Here is a 14,664-nt window from a genome sequence, read left to right as displayed (position 1 = left end):
ATAGTAATTTCATGTGCCTTTATTTGCTGAATATAGAGAACATATAAATATGCAGCTAGGTCAATGTCTACATTAGATTTTAGTGTTCAGATAAATACCTAATAAAACGTTTAATACTTGAAGCCTAGTATATATATATACTTTTTTGTTTTTTATTTTAACTTTTGATTATGAAGTCATCTTTTGTTTATTCATCAGTCAAAATGGGCTTTTTGAATGTAGGGGGTCTTTTGAGCAAGTCATACAACAAACTGAATGATCCAGTTTTTCTCAAACAGATAGAAAAATTTGGTATTGTTTTTCTGGCCGAAACTCACGTAGGTCATGATCAATGTATCCATAAGATAGGAAATCACTACTGTCATTTTGTTTGTAGGTCTACATCAAAGCATAACAACAGAACTTTTGGGGGGTTAGCCATGCTATGTAGAAGTGAATTTAAACCACATATAAAGATTCTAAAAAACACAAAATCGGATTTTCAGTGGATTAAGTTAGAGAAAACATTTTTCAATTTTGACCAAGATTTATTCATATGTGTACTATATAACCCCCCGGAAAATTCATCTTATTCCAAAGGTATTGACTATGATATTCTCGAGTGTATTGAAAAAGACATACCTCATTACAAATCACTTGGTAATATTCTACTCTGCGGAGATTTCAATGCAAGGGTATCTACAGAACCTGATTTCATTGAAAACGATGATGATAATTTTATTCCTCTTGATCCAAGATACAATGCTGACTTACAAATTATTAATCGACTTAACATGGACTCTAAATTAGATAATCGAGGCAAAGAATTATTAGATCTCTGTATATCAAACCAATTGAGAATATCAAATGGTCGTACCTTTGCAGATACAGTTGGTAATTATACATGTTTTACACCAAATGGATGTAGCACAGTTGACTACGTGTTGGTTTCAGAAAAAATACTAAACCAAATATTGTATTTTAGAGTATCAGAATTTTTACCTACTTTGTCTGATTGCCACTGTTTGTTGCAATGGTCACTATCTGCCAGGTTTTGTCTTAAATCTGATATGAATGATGTCAATTCAAGTCCTGTATCTCCTAACTACATTTGGTCTGATGATTCTTCTGCTTGCTTCGAAGCCGCTCTTAATTCAGAGGACATTCAAAGAAAATTACATAATCTTTTAAATGGACCTAATCTTAATTCTCCCTCAACAATTGATAATGCTACATTAGAATTATCTAATATCCTTATTAATACTGCAGATAAGTCCCTTAGAAAATGCAAAAAAAAATGCAAAAAGACAAACAAAAACCATAAAAAATGGTTTGATTCAGACTTGAATTCTATGAGAAGAAATCTATTTAGCTACGAAAAAATATATACTAAATACCCCAAAGATCCCGCTGTCAGAAATCACTATTACAAACTGTATAGAGAATATACCAAAACAAGGAAATACAAATGCAGACAGTATAAACAATCTCTGCTAAAACAGTTAGAAACTCTACATGAAGAAAACCCAAAATCTTATTGGAATCTTATTGATAAGCTGCAAGGTACTGAAAACACGAACAGCTCGGACGCAATCGATCCAAACACCTGGGTCTCTCACTTCCAAAATCTAAACCAACCAAAACCCAAGTATGCTCAACGTCTAGCACAGCTTGATAATATTCTTACCAATCTGGAAAAAAGTAAATGTTTAAGTGAACTTGATAATCATATATCTGTAGCAGAAATTTCAAATGCTATCTCAAAATTAAAAAATGGAAAAGCCCCAGGTCTTGACAATATTTCAAACCATATGATCAAATGTAGTCAAACTTTTTTACTACCATGTCTCTATAAAATATTCAACTGTTGCCTTACATTTGGATATTATCCAAAAACTTGGTCTTCTGGGTACATTATTCCTATTTATAAAAGTAATGATAGTTCTGACCCAAACAACTATCGGGGCATTACAGTTACAAATGCAATAGGAAAGTTATTCAATAAAATACTAGACATTCGACTTGATCAAGTTTTAGAAAAACATCATGTAATAAGTGATTATCAGATCGGCTTCACTCGAAAAGCAAGAACATCAGACCATATGTATATACTCAAGACAATTATTGATAAGTACTGTAATACTAAAGATGGTAGAGTATATGCCTGCTTTGTTGATTTTCAAAAAGCCTTTGATACTGTTATACACACAGGAATCAAAATTAAACTCCTCAAAATAGGGGTAGGAACAAATTTTTATGAAGTAGTGAAAAGTATGTATACATCAAGTAAATCCTGTGTCAGAGTCGATAATAAGATTACTAACTTTTTCCCAATAACTTTGGGAGTGAAGCAAGGTGACAATCTCAGTCCCAATTTATTTAAAATTTTTATTAATGATCTTCCAGATTACCTGAACTCAGCTACTGACCCTGTTTATTTAAATTCAAATTCAGTTAAATGTTTGATGTATGCTGATGACATAATTCTACTCTCCTCCACAGCGGAAGGTTTACAACAAGAACTTAATATTCTACAGCAATACTGTAACGATTGGTGTCTCTGTGTAAATACCTCTAAAACAAAGATAGTTGTTTTTAACAAAGCAGGTAGATTCTCCAAAACAAAATTTTACCTCGATGATGTCGAACTGGAATGTGTGTCTGAATACAAATATCTAGGTGTGACATTTTGTTCTTCGGGTTCTTTCTCCTTTGCTCAAAAGCAGCTTTATCAAAAAGCATTAAAATCATTTTTTAAACTCAGGAAAAATTTCATTTCCCTGAATCCTGAGGTTAAAACCACCATTCATATTTTTGACCATACAATTAAACCTATTTTATTGTATGCATCTGAAGTTTGGGGTTGTTTTAATCCATTTACAAAAAAAAAATAGCATACCCAATTGTACTATTGATAAAATATACTCCAACTTACTCTGTGAAAAACAGTACTTGAAATTTTGTAAATCAGTACTAGGTGTGCATAAAACTGCAACTAATTTTGCTGTATTGTCTGATTTAGGTAGATTTCCCCTGCACTTTGACATTGTAAGATCAATGATAAGGTACTGGTATAGGCTTGAAAATCTAGGCCATTCTTTCCCAATTTTAAAAGATGCATACTGTGAATCCAAATCATTGTTTGAGAAAAAACTCCCTTCTTGGTACAGCTCCATTAATTTTCTTATTACCAATATCGAGGGTATTCGTGATTTAACTTCAGTCAAAATGCACAAATTCAAACGTGAACATACAGATTGTTTATTTAGATATTATATACAAGAGTGGAATTCTCAACTTAAATCACACTCTGATAAAAAGCTGAGATGCTATAGCACTTTTAAACAAAATTTTGGTCAAGAAAAGTATCTTAATTTAATTAAGAATTTTGAGCAGAGGAGAAGTTTTACTCGTTTTCGCATATCAGCTCACAGACTTTAAAATTGAAAGGGGTCGATATATAGGCATTTCTAGAGAAGAAATTAAGACACTGCGATAGATGCAATATCAAAACAATTGAAGATGAGAAACATTTTCTCCTTTCATGTAATCATGTTAAGGATGAAAGAAATGTTTTGTCTGAATTAATAAACAAATCCTCTAAGATTTGGACAGTGATAAAAAGTTAATTTGGCTTATGACCAATGAGGATGTGCAAATACTGATTCAAGTCAGTAAAATGATTATGAGAGCTGAAGTATGAAAAGTATTAGTAAACCTATGGAATTTTTTTTTTTTTTTTTTTGTAAATTTAATGTGTCCCCCCATTCCCTTCTTAAATGTACAGAATCAGTCAGAATGGGTGTCTTGAATACTTAGAGTACGGGTTTGCCAGTAAAATCGACTGTGCAGAGGCATCGTCCCCTGGTACCCTCTGTATCCAAGTTACCTTTTCTTTACATTAATTGTATGCTACCTTCAAGATCACAGATTTACATTTATACATGATAGTACCATTCGTTTATATATATACATATATTTGTGTGTAAATTATTATTTTTGTATGCATGGATATGTGTAACAATAAGTGTATGTTTATGATATATACTATACATACATATATTTGTATATAAATTATTATTTTTGTATGCATGGATTTGTGTAACAGTAAGTGTGTGTTTGTGTATGTGGGTATGCATATGTCAAATATCTATTGAACTAACTCCAAGAGATTAGTTTGCATTAAGTTTCTAATTATATGCTAAGTACTTATTAATTGAAATTACTATTTCTGTTAATACTTAATTGATTTTTTTTTTTTTTTGAATGACCATCTTCAATACTTAGGGTACAGGTTTGCCAGACTGGCTGTGTAGAGGTATCATCCCCTGGTGCCCTTTGTATTCAAGATGCACTAGTTTTATATTAGAGTACTGCCATTACTACAAGATTTTTTTTTTTTTTTTTAATTTACCTTATATCTATCATTTTTATTTAATTGTGTTTTCTTTTATCATTCTATGGTTTCTATGCTTTTGATCCAGTGTGGTGATGCACTTCTCAATGTCAAACTTAATCACTAGTCATGTCACATTATCCTTAATATAGAATTGTAATCAATGTTATCATTTTGTAATATAATGTTCATGCCCCCCGTGGGCCCTTGATTGGTGAATAAACATAATAATATATATATGTACATTTACATACTAGTAGTCTTTCTTTATTCCTGCCTATTTCCAGGGACCTATATACTAAGTATATATATAGTATATAAGTTAGTATATAGGTCCCTGCTATTTCAAAACAATATCTTCTTTTATGAATACTGAGCATTCTTTAAAAAGAAATGTACAAATCGTTTAGATAGATACTCAAGATTTGGGTAATATGTATTCCATAGACTGAGGGTGTGGATGATTTATGAATAAATCGTAGTTTTCGATAATTTTTTTATTAGACATGACTTTTATATAAAGAATATTGCTTTTATATCTGATTCATATCGAATCTAGGCTAATTGCATCATGACATAGATTTTCTGTTTTCGTTCCGCGTTTTAGCAACACCCCAGTCGGACTGTCGGAAGTCGGGTACTAAAAGTACTAGTTTTACCATCTGCCGTACAAGAGGCCATGAGGCAGGTAATAAACAAGGATAAAGATGGTATTTAATTGTTTCTTATAATTAGGGTGAATTCACCATGCATCGGACACATACCTTGCATCGGACAACTTTAGAAAATAAACTCTCTTTCAACTTAAGAGTTCCGTGTATTTATTTGTTTCTGTCTTGAAGCTGAAGACTTAAATTTTTTAATGATACCGATTGTTATTATCATGTTGTGATAAAAATACCCCGAGAATGGCCTTGAAGTTACGTCATATTTTACATCATCAAAGGGGAACAACCAGGAATTTAAGATTTTGCGATTTTTAGAGTTATCGTTCTTAAAATTCGACTTCAACGGAACGAGGCAGACTTTGGTGAATAAAGTCAAAGATTGATAATTTTACAAAAATTTTAAAGAAATTTCACTTCAATGTTCGTATAATTCTTTTAAAAGCTGGTTTTCACTAGTATGTTCATTTCTCCGTACATCGGACACAAATTAACCATGCATCGGACACTTTCCGATGCAAAGGTAAGCACTACCATTTTCATACAGAACCCAACTGACAGCTGTTTTTAAATGGAAATAGAAAATAAAAATTCTATATTTTGAGAAAAATACAAGTTATCGATAAATGAGGTCTAGAATTTGACTTAATTTATTTCTACAAACTAGAGTATGGTAAACCATGAGAAAAAGGCGCGAATTACCGCATTACAAGCATTTTAAAGCATTTCTAAGGCAGAGTGAGGTATCTTGAATCTTTCTACATTTGTGCAACAATATCGTCAATTAAATTTAAGTTGAGGGTAATTTCTTAGATAAAAGATAAAAATATATCCATATCAAGGACTTTAAAGCATTGTGATAAAGGTATGGTATTTTTTCGGTCCAAATACCGTCTGTCCGATGCATGGTAAATAATATCCGATCCATGGTGAATTCTGGGTTATTTTTAAAAACTCGATTTTTGAGGATATTTTCCCAATAAAAGGCATATAACTGTGTTCAAAATTTATATTTTAATCACATACTAAATATTAAGGTCCATTTTGATAATTTTCCGTCGGTAGCGATATCGCTAGAACTTGTTGAAGTACAAGGGTATCCGATGCATGGTGAATTCACCCTACATCATAGTTTTGTGTTTTTAAAAAATTGCTCATGAACAAGATTTATTCATATAATTTTAATTACTATAACGGCATTTGCCAGTGTTAGAGTTAGCGTATTAATAAACGAGGACAAAGCTATAAATGGATTTTTATATTACGAGAAGCGCTGACTTTTACAATCGACGCTTACATTTACGTTTAAACCTGCCTTATGTAAGGAGGCACAGAATTGATAATATTTATTTATACTTTGTATATAATTAAATCTAAAATAAATGTAAGATCGAAGATGACTTTCAAAGTTGACGACCACGCGATGAAAATTAGTGTATGCTTGATTGATTGCATGTTCTATACGTCCAGTATAAGAATTTGTTCCCTGAAGTAGATAGCACATATATTGATTGGGATTTCTTTATGAAAAAAATGATTTCCAGTTAACAAAAGACATATTACCAAAAAATGATTGAAAATTCTAAAAGTACAGTAACTAGTACTTCAAATAAATGAAGCTATAAATTATACAATCTAAGAATCAACTTTTCAATTAAAAAATAACTTAAAAATTTCAATCTTATACTCTTTATATTGATTGAAGAAAAAAGTTGTAATAATATGTTGTATTTTTCATTTCTTCTATAAATGAGGCCATATACAATATAAAAAACTCGTCGTAATTTATATCTACGTTTTCTCCACACACTACTCAAATATAAACGACCGTGTATCTGTTGTATAGTGAAAGGGGTTATGATTGCAGGCACTTAGCAACCGGGGGGCGGGGCACTTTTTTCCTAACATTACTTTAAGTATTGGAAATGTTCATTGAAAGGATGGTTGCCCCCCCCCCCCCCCCCCCACTTGATACTACAGGAAGTCGATATTAGGGAAATGTAATATTGAATGTAAAGAAAAATTGTTACTGGAAGAAGGTGGCATTGAAAAATGTTTGACTCTCCTACACCCCCCCCCCCCCCCGAAGTAGGATTTTCGAGTTTGTGCAATTTTTTTTATTTACTTATTTTGTTTTTCAATATTTTCCGGTAAGTCAAAAAAAAATTATCTCAGATCTCATGCTGCCCCCCCCCCCCTCCCAATTTCAAAACGATGCTACGTGCCTGGATTGGATGTCGGTTTGGATAAATTTTGTCACCTAGAAAAAGGCATTCATCAGGGAAGGGTATTTCGACTCTAAATGTATTTCCGGAAGATGCCCCCCATTAAGCCCCCTGTTCTGGTGCCTATACAAAGACAAAATTAAAAATTACGAGAAAATAGGGGAAATTACTATTGTATCTGTATTTACAGTATTGATAAAGTATTGTTTAATCTGGAAAGTCATGAAACAGTGAATATTAAGTTTTCATTTTTAAGAGATTGAAATAATAGTATAGACTACTACTTGTGTGATCATTCGAACACAAGGGCCGTGCATGCGTAATTAACAATACCATGTGTTCCTGATCATGCATCATTGTATGCACATTTGGGTTAAAATTATAATAATTCATATTATATATGAACTCGCACGGATCCCGATTTTTTTTTCCAGGGGGGGGGGGGCAATCTAGTAAAAAAAAAAATACACAACCCAAAATTCTCTTATCATGAAAATTTAATGTAGTGAATAATTTGCAGTTTTGTCCCAAACAAAACATCAGAAAAGGAAAATTAATACCGGTATGACTACAAACAAGACTATATCAACGTGTTTAAAATAATCAACAGATAGAGTGAATTCATGGATTATTCAGTCAATTTTATTTTACTCCTACGTATAATCTAGCCAAAAAAGAAAAATTTAAAAGTACAAATTATATTTAGAACACTTACATGGTATACAATATGAATTTAACATGTGTTATAGAGAGCTAAAATAACAATTTGTGGATGTGTAGGGGTTTTAGAAAGGGCGGTTGCAACTATAACAAAAATTGTCTATATTATAGTTAACTATAATTTACTAGACAAGTCAGAAAAATGGTTGTAGGATATTAAGATAATAAAACTTATCTTTTTGAAATTTATAGTTTTATTGTTTTTATTTACTTCAGTCAAAACTTAAAAAAAAATTACAATATACAATACAGTAACTTTACTTAACTAAGAGTAAACTAATGTTAACTAGCTCAAGAACTTTTTTGGGAATTCCTTTTCTGAACAATGTAATATTTTATTTTTAAAAATGGAGTGGTTATATAGAGCGTCTGCTCTAGAGTCGCGAAATAAGGAGTCAATTCTTACGTCGCGGGTTCGAATCCCACTGTGGGACGTGGAGACCGTCCCTCGGATGAGACCTATAAACCGAGGTCCCATGTCGCAGTAGGTGCTGGCACGAAAAAGATCACTCCCTGCTCAATGGCCTTAAGTGCCGAGTACAGGATAAAAATTTGCAGCTCTCAACCGGCAAGTGGTGGTGTCTCCATATGAGTGAAAAATTCTCGAGAGGGACGTTAAACAATACACAATCAATCAATCAATCTGTTTAAAAATGACCAAGTTAATCGTATCTTATTATCAACTGTTTATTTCAATATTCTTATTAAAAACGAGCTCCCGTACATTTTACCTGTGTAAAAGTAAGCGTCGATTGTGAAAGTCAGCACTTCTCGTAAAAGTCCAGTAGGAAACTTTATATCAGGTAGAATGTAAACAACGCGTGTAATAGTCTGTGAGTGACCCGTTTTACACATTTCCCCCAAGGAAGCTCTGAACACTAAAAGAAAATTAAAATTTAGTCATTGAGAAAATTAGCCTACATCATACCTGTGCTTCTTTGGTTCATTTTCAGTGATTTTGGTCTAGAGTCAGTTACTCAGCACTAGTAGAGAATAAACTTATAAAGTATCGAGAACGGATATCATTGCTGTTTACTTGCCTAGGGAAAGTAGGGGTAAGTAATGTTATGTTTTTAATTACATTATTTGAAATTATCAGGTCCAGGAAACTCACTGTATTTAGCCATATAGCTAAATCTACCTACATCACCTGTATTTAGCTTTATTTACCTATATAATATATATAGCTTTATTTAGCTTTTCAGAGTAAATTTCTGTTTTATATAAAGCAGACAAAAAGTCGCATAATGAACTATTAGTTTTCAACTTTGAAATGGACTGAAAACAATTCACCAAAAGCCCACTTATAAAAATGTTTCTCCTTTTGTGCAATTGCAGTCAAAGATCTAAAAGTTTTGGGGCTATCTACAGTTAATCTGTGATTCTAATGCAATTTTTTTGTAAAACACTCTTTGATTGGCTCATACACTGATGTTTGAAGCAGTAAAACGAGCATTAATGAGCGTGAAAGCTTTTTCATTGTGACGTCATAATAGAGCGACGCAAAAATACAATGCTCCGTGACGTATTTCATGTAACAAAATTCAACAAAATAAGACGTAAACAACAAACAAAATGCATGGATTGCATTAGAATGGGAATAACTAAACTTCTAATTTGGTATTTGCGACCGTTAATGCTGATTTAACGGTCACAAACATCCGTTTTACCGGCTCCATATGCGTCGCCGGTAAAACTCAGTTTGTGACCGTTAAATCAGCATTAACAGTCGCAAATACCAAATTAGAAGATAGTTATTCCCTAATTAAGCAGCTACTTTAACAAAGAAAAGAAGTTTTGGTCAACAAGATAATAGATTTGTAATAATTCAGCACAATGCAAGGCAGTCACACTTAGTCATGCCTCACCGCACTTCCAGTGAGGGACAGCTATCAAAACAATAGAAAATAATGCATTTTTTGGTAAAAAAGTGTCTAAAAGAGGAATGTTTTTACTATCTATGCCCTAGGTTGTTTTTATCAAACCTTTTAAAAAAATATCAGCCATAATTTTCATGCAACTTTTTGTCTGCTTTTCATAAAACAGAAACCTATTCTAAAATAGCTAAATAAAAAAAATAAAGCTATATTATATAGATAAATAAAGCTACATAGGTAAATTAAGCTATATAGCTAAATATAGTGATTTTCCTGGTCCTGATTATATGTCTATGGTATTAATAAAGTCAGTTGTGTCTTTTACTGTTGCAATCTATATACATCAAAAGGTAGCTTACATATTCAGGTAAATAAACTAAAACTCTTTAGACAGCAGTGTCTAAAGAGCTTCCTTAAGTATTTCTTTTCACATTTATACTGTTGTTGTTTCACAAATTATCCATATAAACAAGAATTTAAAGTCCCATTAAACTGAACTGATTGCAAGCAGAGCAATCAAGGGCCTCTGCCAACAGAGGATCAGATGCCACGGAGAAGTGAGCGTCCCTTTCAGATCGGTCTCAAACCGCCGTGTGATCATTATATTGAGAGGGTTAAGGGAAAAATCCATTGATAATTAAGTTTGAAAGTAATGGTGTAACAGTTTGAGTGAAAAACGACAGTCAACATTCGACATAAGGATAAATATTATTTGCAAACACCATTTTAACTCCAATAATTATGAGCTGTCGATGCAGATAAATTTCTCTGATTTAAGGTGCAGTACAATAACTTTAACATTTTCTCGAACTTATATTTCAGGCATTACTTGGACATGGATCCGACCAGGACCAGTGTCCAAAGACCATGTGACCTGTGTAAGACCGGCGAGGCACTGATGGGCTGTGATACATGTCTTGTCAACCTGTGTAAGGCCTGTGTGGGAGAACACATGATGTCTGGCATATCTAAACAACACAAAATTGTGAGATTCGCTGTGAGAAAATCTCCGCTCTATCCCTTTTGTGCATCTCATATCAAAAAAAGATATGAAATGTACTGTAATGAATGTGATGACCCCGCCTGTAATGCCTGCCTCAGGACTGATCAACATCTAGGTCATGAATTTTTACAAATCTCACATGTTCTCGACGAAAAAAAGAAAAAGATTATCAAAGAACAAACTGAATTGAAAGAAACAATTTACCCCAAGTACCAGAACATTGCCTCTGATGTACAGAACAAAATGAGTCAGTTGGAAAAGGACCACGCAGATCTTTCAACAGCCATAACAAAACATGGAGAGGACTGGCACAGAAATATTGAAAAGATTGTCAAGAAACTGAAAAATCAAGTTGACGAGATAAAAAACAAACAGCGGCAAACTCTACAAAATCATATGGATGAAATTAGCAAGACAATATCCGAAATCAAGGATGAAATCAGTTCCATGGAAAGATTGATCAATTACATGGACATCACAAAGCTTATTAATGTCACAACTGATATAGAAGGATATAAAAATCCTCTTCAAGTAGCTGAGCCATCTTTACCAAAATTGGCATTGGGAAAAATCAAAGAAGAAGAATTCAACAAAATGTTTGGAGGTTTATCATCATGTTTATCAGAAGAAGATGGACTTGATTGCAGTGTGAAGGCAGAAGAGAGATCACCGGAAGATGATGCCTCCCTTCCATTGAAACAATTTCTTGAGGAACCGGAGATTATGTCCACTTTAGAGACGGATTATCACTTACTTTACAACGTGGCCTGCCTGAGTGATGACGAAATCTGGACAACTGGACAAGACAAAACCATGAAACTCTACAGCATAAGTCAGAGATCACTACTCAAGTCAATCGCAACTAAGTCCGAGTGCAGACCTTCTGACATAACAGTGACAAAAAATGGAGATTTAATTTATGTCGATACCATGGATGGCACTGTAAACATTGTGAAGAATGAGAAGATACGAAAGTTGGTGAAACAAAAGAACTGGCGACCTGACGGTGCCTGCAGTACCTCCTCTGGTGACATTTTAGTTATCATGAATAACAATGATAACGAACGGACACAAGTTTTACGTTATCAAGGTTCCACGATGAAACAAAGCATTGAATTTGATGATGAAGGTAAATCTCTTTATTCCTCTGGTCCTGCAAAGAGATTAATAACAGAGAACAGGAACCTGGATATCTGTGTGTCAGACCATAAAGCTAGAGCAGTAGTGGTGGTCAATCAGGCCGGAAAACTGAGATTCAGGTACACTGGACATACTCCTGCTCCAAAGAACCAACCATTCAGTCCACAAGGAATCACCACAGACAGTCAGAGTCACATCCTTACAGCTGATTATATCAATGACTGTGTCCACATCATAGACCAGGATGGACAGTTCCTCCGATTCATAACCTTTGGAATTTCTGAGCCCTTGGGACTGTGTACAGACACAAATGACAATCTGTTTGTTGCTGAATATAGAAGGAAGCAAATGAAGAAAATCAAATATCTGATGTGAAACTAAAAAGAAAGACATTACAGCACATGAAGAATACTGTGTGCTTCTTTATGGTTCATCTATAATCACAATCATAAAAAGTTTTCAGAAATTATGATATCCTTATTGTGTGTTTAAGTTCATTCCTAAAATGCTTGTAAGTCGGAATAGACCCTAAAAGTTTATTGTCACCTACATTTTGTGGGTCAGGGGCCAGTTGGTTTTTTTTATTTCTTAGGCTACTTTGAGACTTGATGCTCTGTTCAGACTTTTTAACATTCATGCATAAAATAGCCAAGAAATAAATGTTAAGTTTTAATTGTATATAGCAAAGAAAAATAAAGGATCAATACTATTTTATGCAAAATATAATCAATCTTTACTGGTTTCTCATTGTTTATTTCAATTTTTTTTGGTTTATTTTAAAAGTACAGAAAGTCTAGTTTTGTTGCACAATAGAGTAAACATGGAAACATTTGAGAAACAGTCATCTGGACGGAATACTGAAAAAAACTTTTTAATTTAAGCCAACGAAAATCATTGGTCATATCACTCGAATCAAATAAATAACATGTGGTAACATTCACCCTTTTAAAAAATTACAAATTCAGTATCTCAATATTTTATCATTGCACATATAAACAGTTCATTTTTTGAATGTTAATATTTTGCATGGAATAAAAGTTCAATTTTACAATTCACAAAATGTTTCTTCACTGACTGAAATTCACACCAAAAAGAGAAAATAAGCTTGGCGTGGGTGTAGACGTATGACCTTTGATGACCCCTGTTGACCTCAGACCACCACCAATCCCTCGCTGATGGGCATGCTGATGACACCTGTAATGATTGGAACACTCTTCCCGTCCTCCCGTCCTTTACAACAAACACCTGTTATAATACAATAAGTATATGTTATTACAAACAAATGATCCATTTTACACTTGATATAATTACATTAATAACAGAAAGCAATGAAAGTTTCCCTAATTAACAAAATCCCCCCCCCCCCAAATCATATGTTTGAACTTTTGCAGATTTTCTTGCGGGATCATCCGATCATTGGGAGAATTCTTAGCTCTCTAACAAATTTAATATACTGCCTACCTGCAAACATTTGCTGAATAAACAGCAAATTTACTGCATGCATCAAACCCAAAAATTGTAACTTAGCAACTTTTCAATAATTCCAGTAAAGATTCCAATAAGTTATTTAAACATTAACAGAAGTACATGTAACTCCTCTTTCAAGAACAAGACCATGTTTTTCTTAACGAGATTTCCCTCTTGTAATACCTAATCTGACCCTATCGTACCCAACAGGTCGTAATTTGGACAATTTAAAATCTTCACTACCCCAGGATGCTTCCAATAAGCTTCAACTGTCGTTGCCAAATAGTTCTTGAGAAGATTTTAAAAAGATTTTTCCTATATATTACTATGTAAAACTTTGAATCCCCATTGTGGTCCCGTCCTACCCCCGGGTGTCATGATTTGAACAATTTAGAATCTGCACTACCCCAGGATGCTTCCACATAAGTTTCAGCTTTTCTGGCCCATTGGTCCTTGAAAAGAAGATTTTTAAAGATCTTTCCTATATATGCCCCACCCAACAATTTAGAATCTACACTACCCCAGAATGCTTCCACCTAAGTTTCAGCTTTTCTGGTCAAGTGGTACTTCTGAAGATTTTAAAAGATTTTTCCTATATATTTCTATGTAAAACTGATTCCTTATTGTGACCCCGCCCAACCCCACGGGGTCATGATTTTAACAAGTTAGAATCTACATAACCAAGGACGCTTCAACATAAGTTTCAGCTTTTCTGGCCCAGTGGTTCTTGAGAGGACGACTTTTAAAGATTTTTCCTGAATATTTCTATGTAAAACCATGATTCCCCTTTGCGGCCCCGCCCAACCCCCGGGGGTCATGATTTGAACAATTTAAGAATCTACACTACCCAAAGATGCTTCCATTTAAGTTTCAGCTTTTCTGGTCAAGTTGCTCTTCAGAGGAAATTTTTAAGAAGTTTTTTCCTATATATTTCTATGTAAAACTTTGAATCCCTATTGTGGCCCACTCCCTACCCCTGGGGGTCATGATTTGAACAATTTAGAATTTACACTACCTCAGGATGCTTCTACATAAGTTTAAGCTTTTCTGGCCCAGTGGTTCTTGAGAACAAGATTTTTTTAATGACCCCAACCTATTTTTGTCTATTCTTGATTATCTCCCCTTGTGAGAGGACTTGGCCCTTTATTCTAACAATTTAAATTTCCCTTTACCCAAGGATTCTTTGTACCAA

The 14,664-nt window shown here is 33.6% G+C and overlaps 1 protein-coding gene across 2 annotated transcripts; it reads left to right on the top strand.

The window, feature by feature from the left end:
- Window positions 1-4,968: 4,968 nt before the first annotated feature.
- Window positions 4,969-13,065, top strand: LOC134242225 (tripartite motif-containing protein 55-like). 2 transcript variants are annotated; one of them, XM_062724321.1, is made up of 2 exons: window positions 4,969-5,063; window positions 10,685-13,065. In XM_062724321.1, the coding sequence occupies exon 2, from the start codon at window positions 10,698-10,700 to the stop codon at window positions 12,378-12,380; it is 1,683 nt and encodes a 560-aa protein (XP_062580305.1). In that variant the 5' UTR covers window positions 4,969-5,063; window positions 10,685-10,697; the 3' UTR covers window positions 12,381-13,065. The 2 variants fall into 2 exon arrangements, with proteins under 2 accessions (XP_062580305.1, XP_062580298.1); XM_062724314.1 differs by lacking the exon at window positions 4,969-5,063 and adding an exon at window positions 8,938-9,040.
- The last annotated feature ends 1,599 nt before the right edge of the window (window positions 13,066-14,664 follow it).

This window comes from Saccostrea cucullata, unplaced genomic scaffold, assembly GCF_032062105.1.
Source record: "Saccostrea cucullata isolate Sc308-1 unplaced genomic scaffold, CSIRO_AGI_Scuc_v1 ctg5895, whole genome shotgun sequence".
NCBI classification, from domain to species: Eukaryota; Metazoa; Mollusca; class Bivalvia; order Ostreida; family Ostreidae; genus Saccostrea; species Saccostrea cuccullata.
The sequence above is the reverse complement of the archived record's forward strand: the minus strand, read 5'-3'. Positions and strand labels throughout refer to the sequence as shown.

Bases quoted from the DNA above. Each gene is read 5' to 3' on its own strand.
- LOC134242225 (XM_062724321.1), top strand. From the start codon at position 10,698: ATGGATCCGACCAGGACCAGTGTCCAAAGACCATGTGACCTGTGTAAG.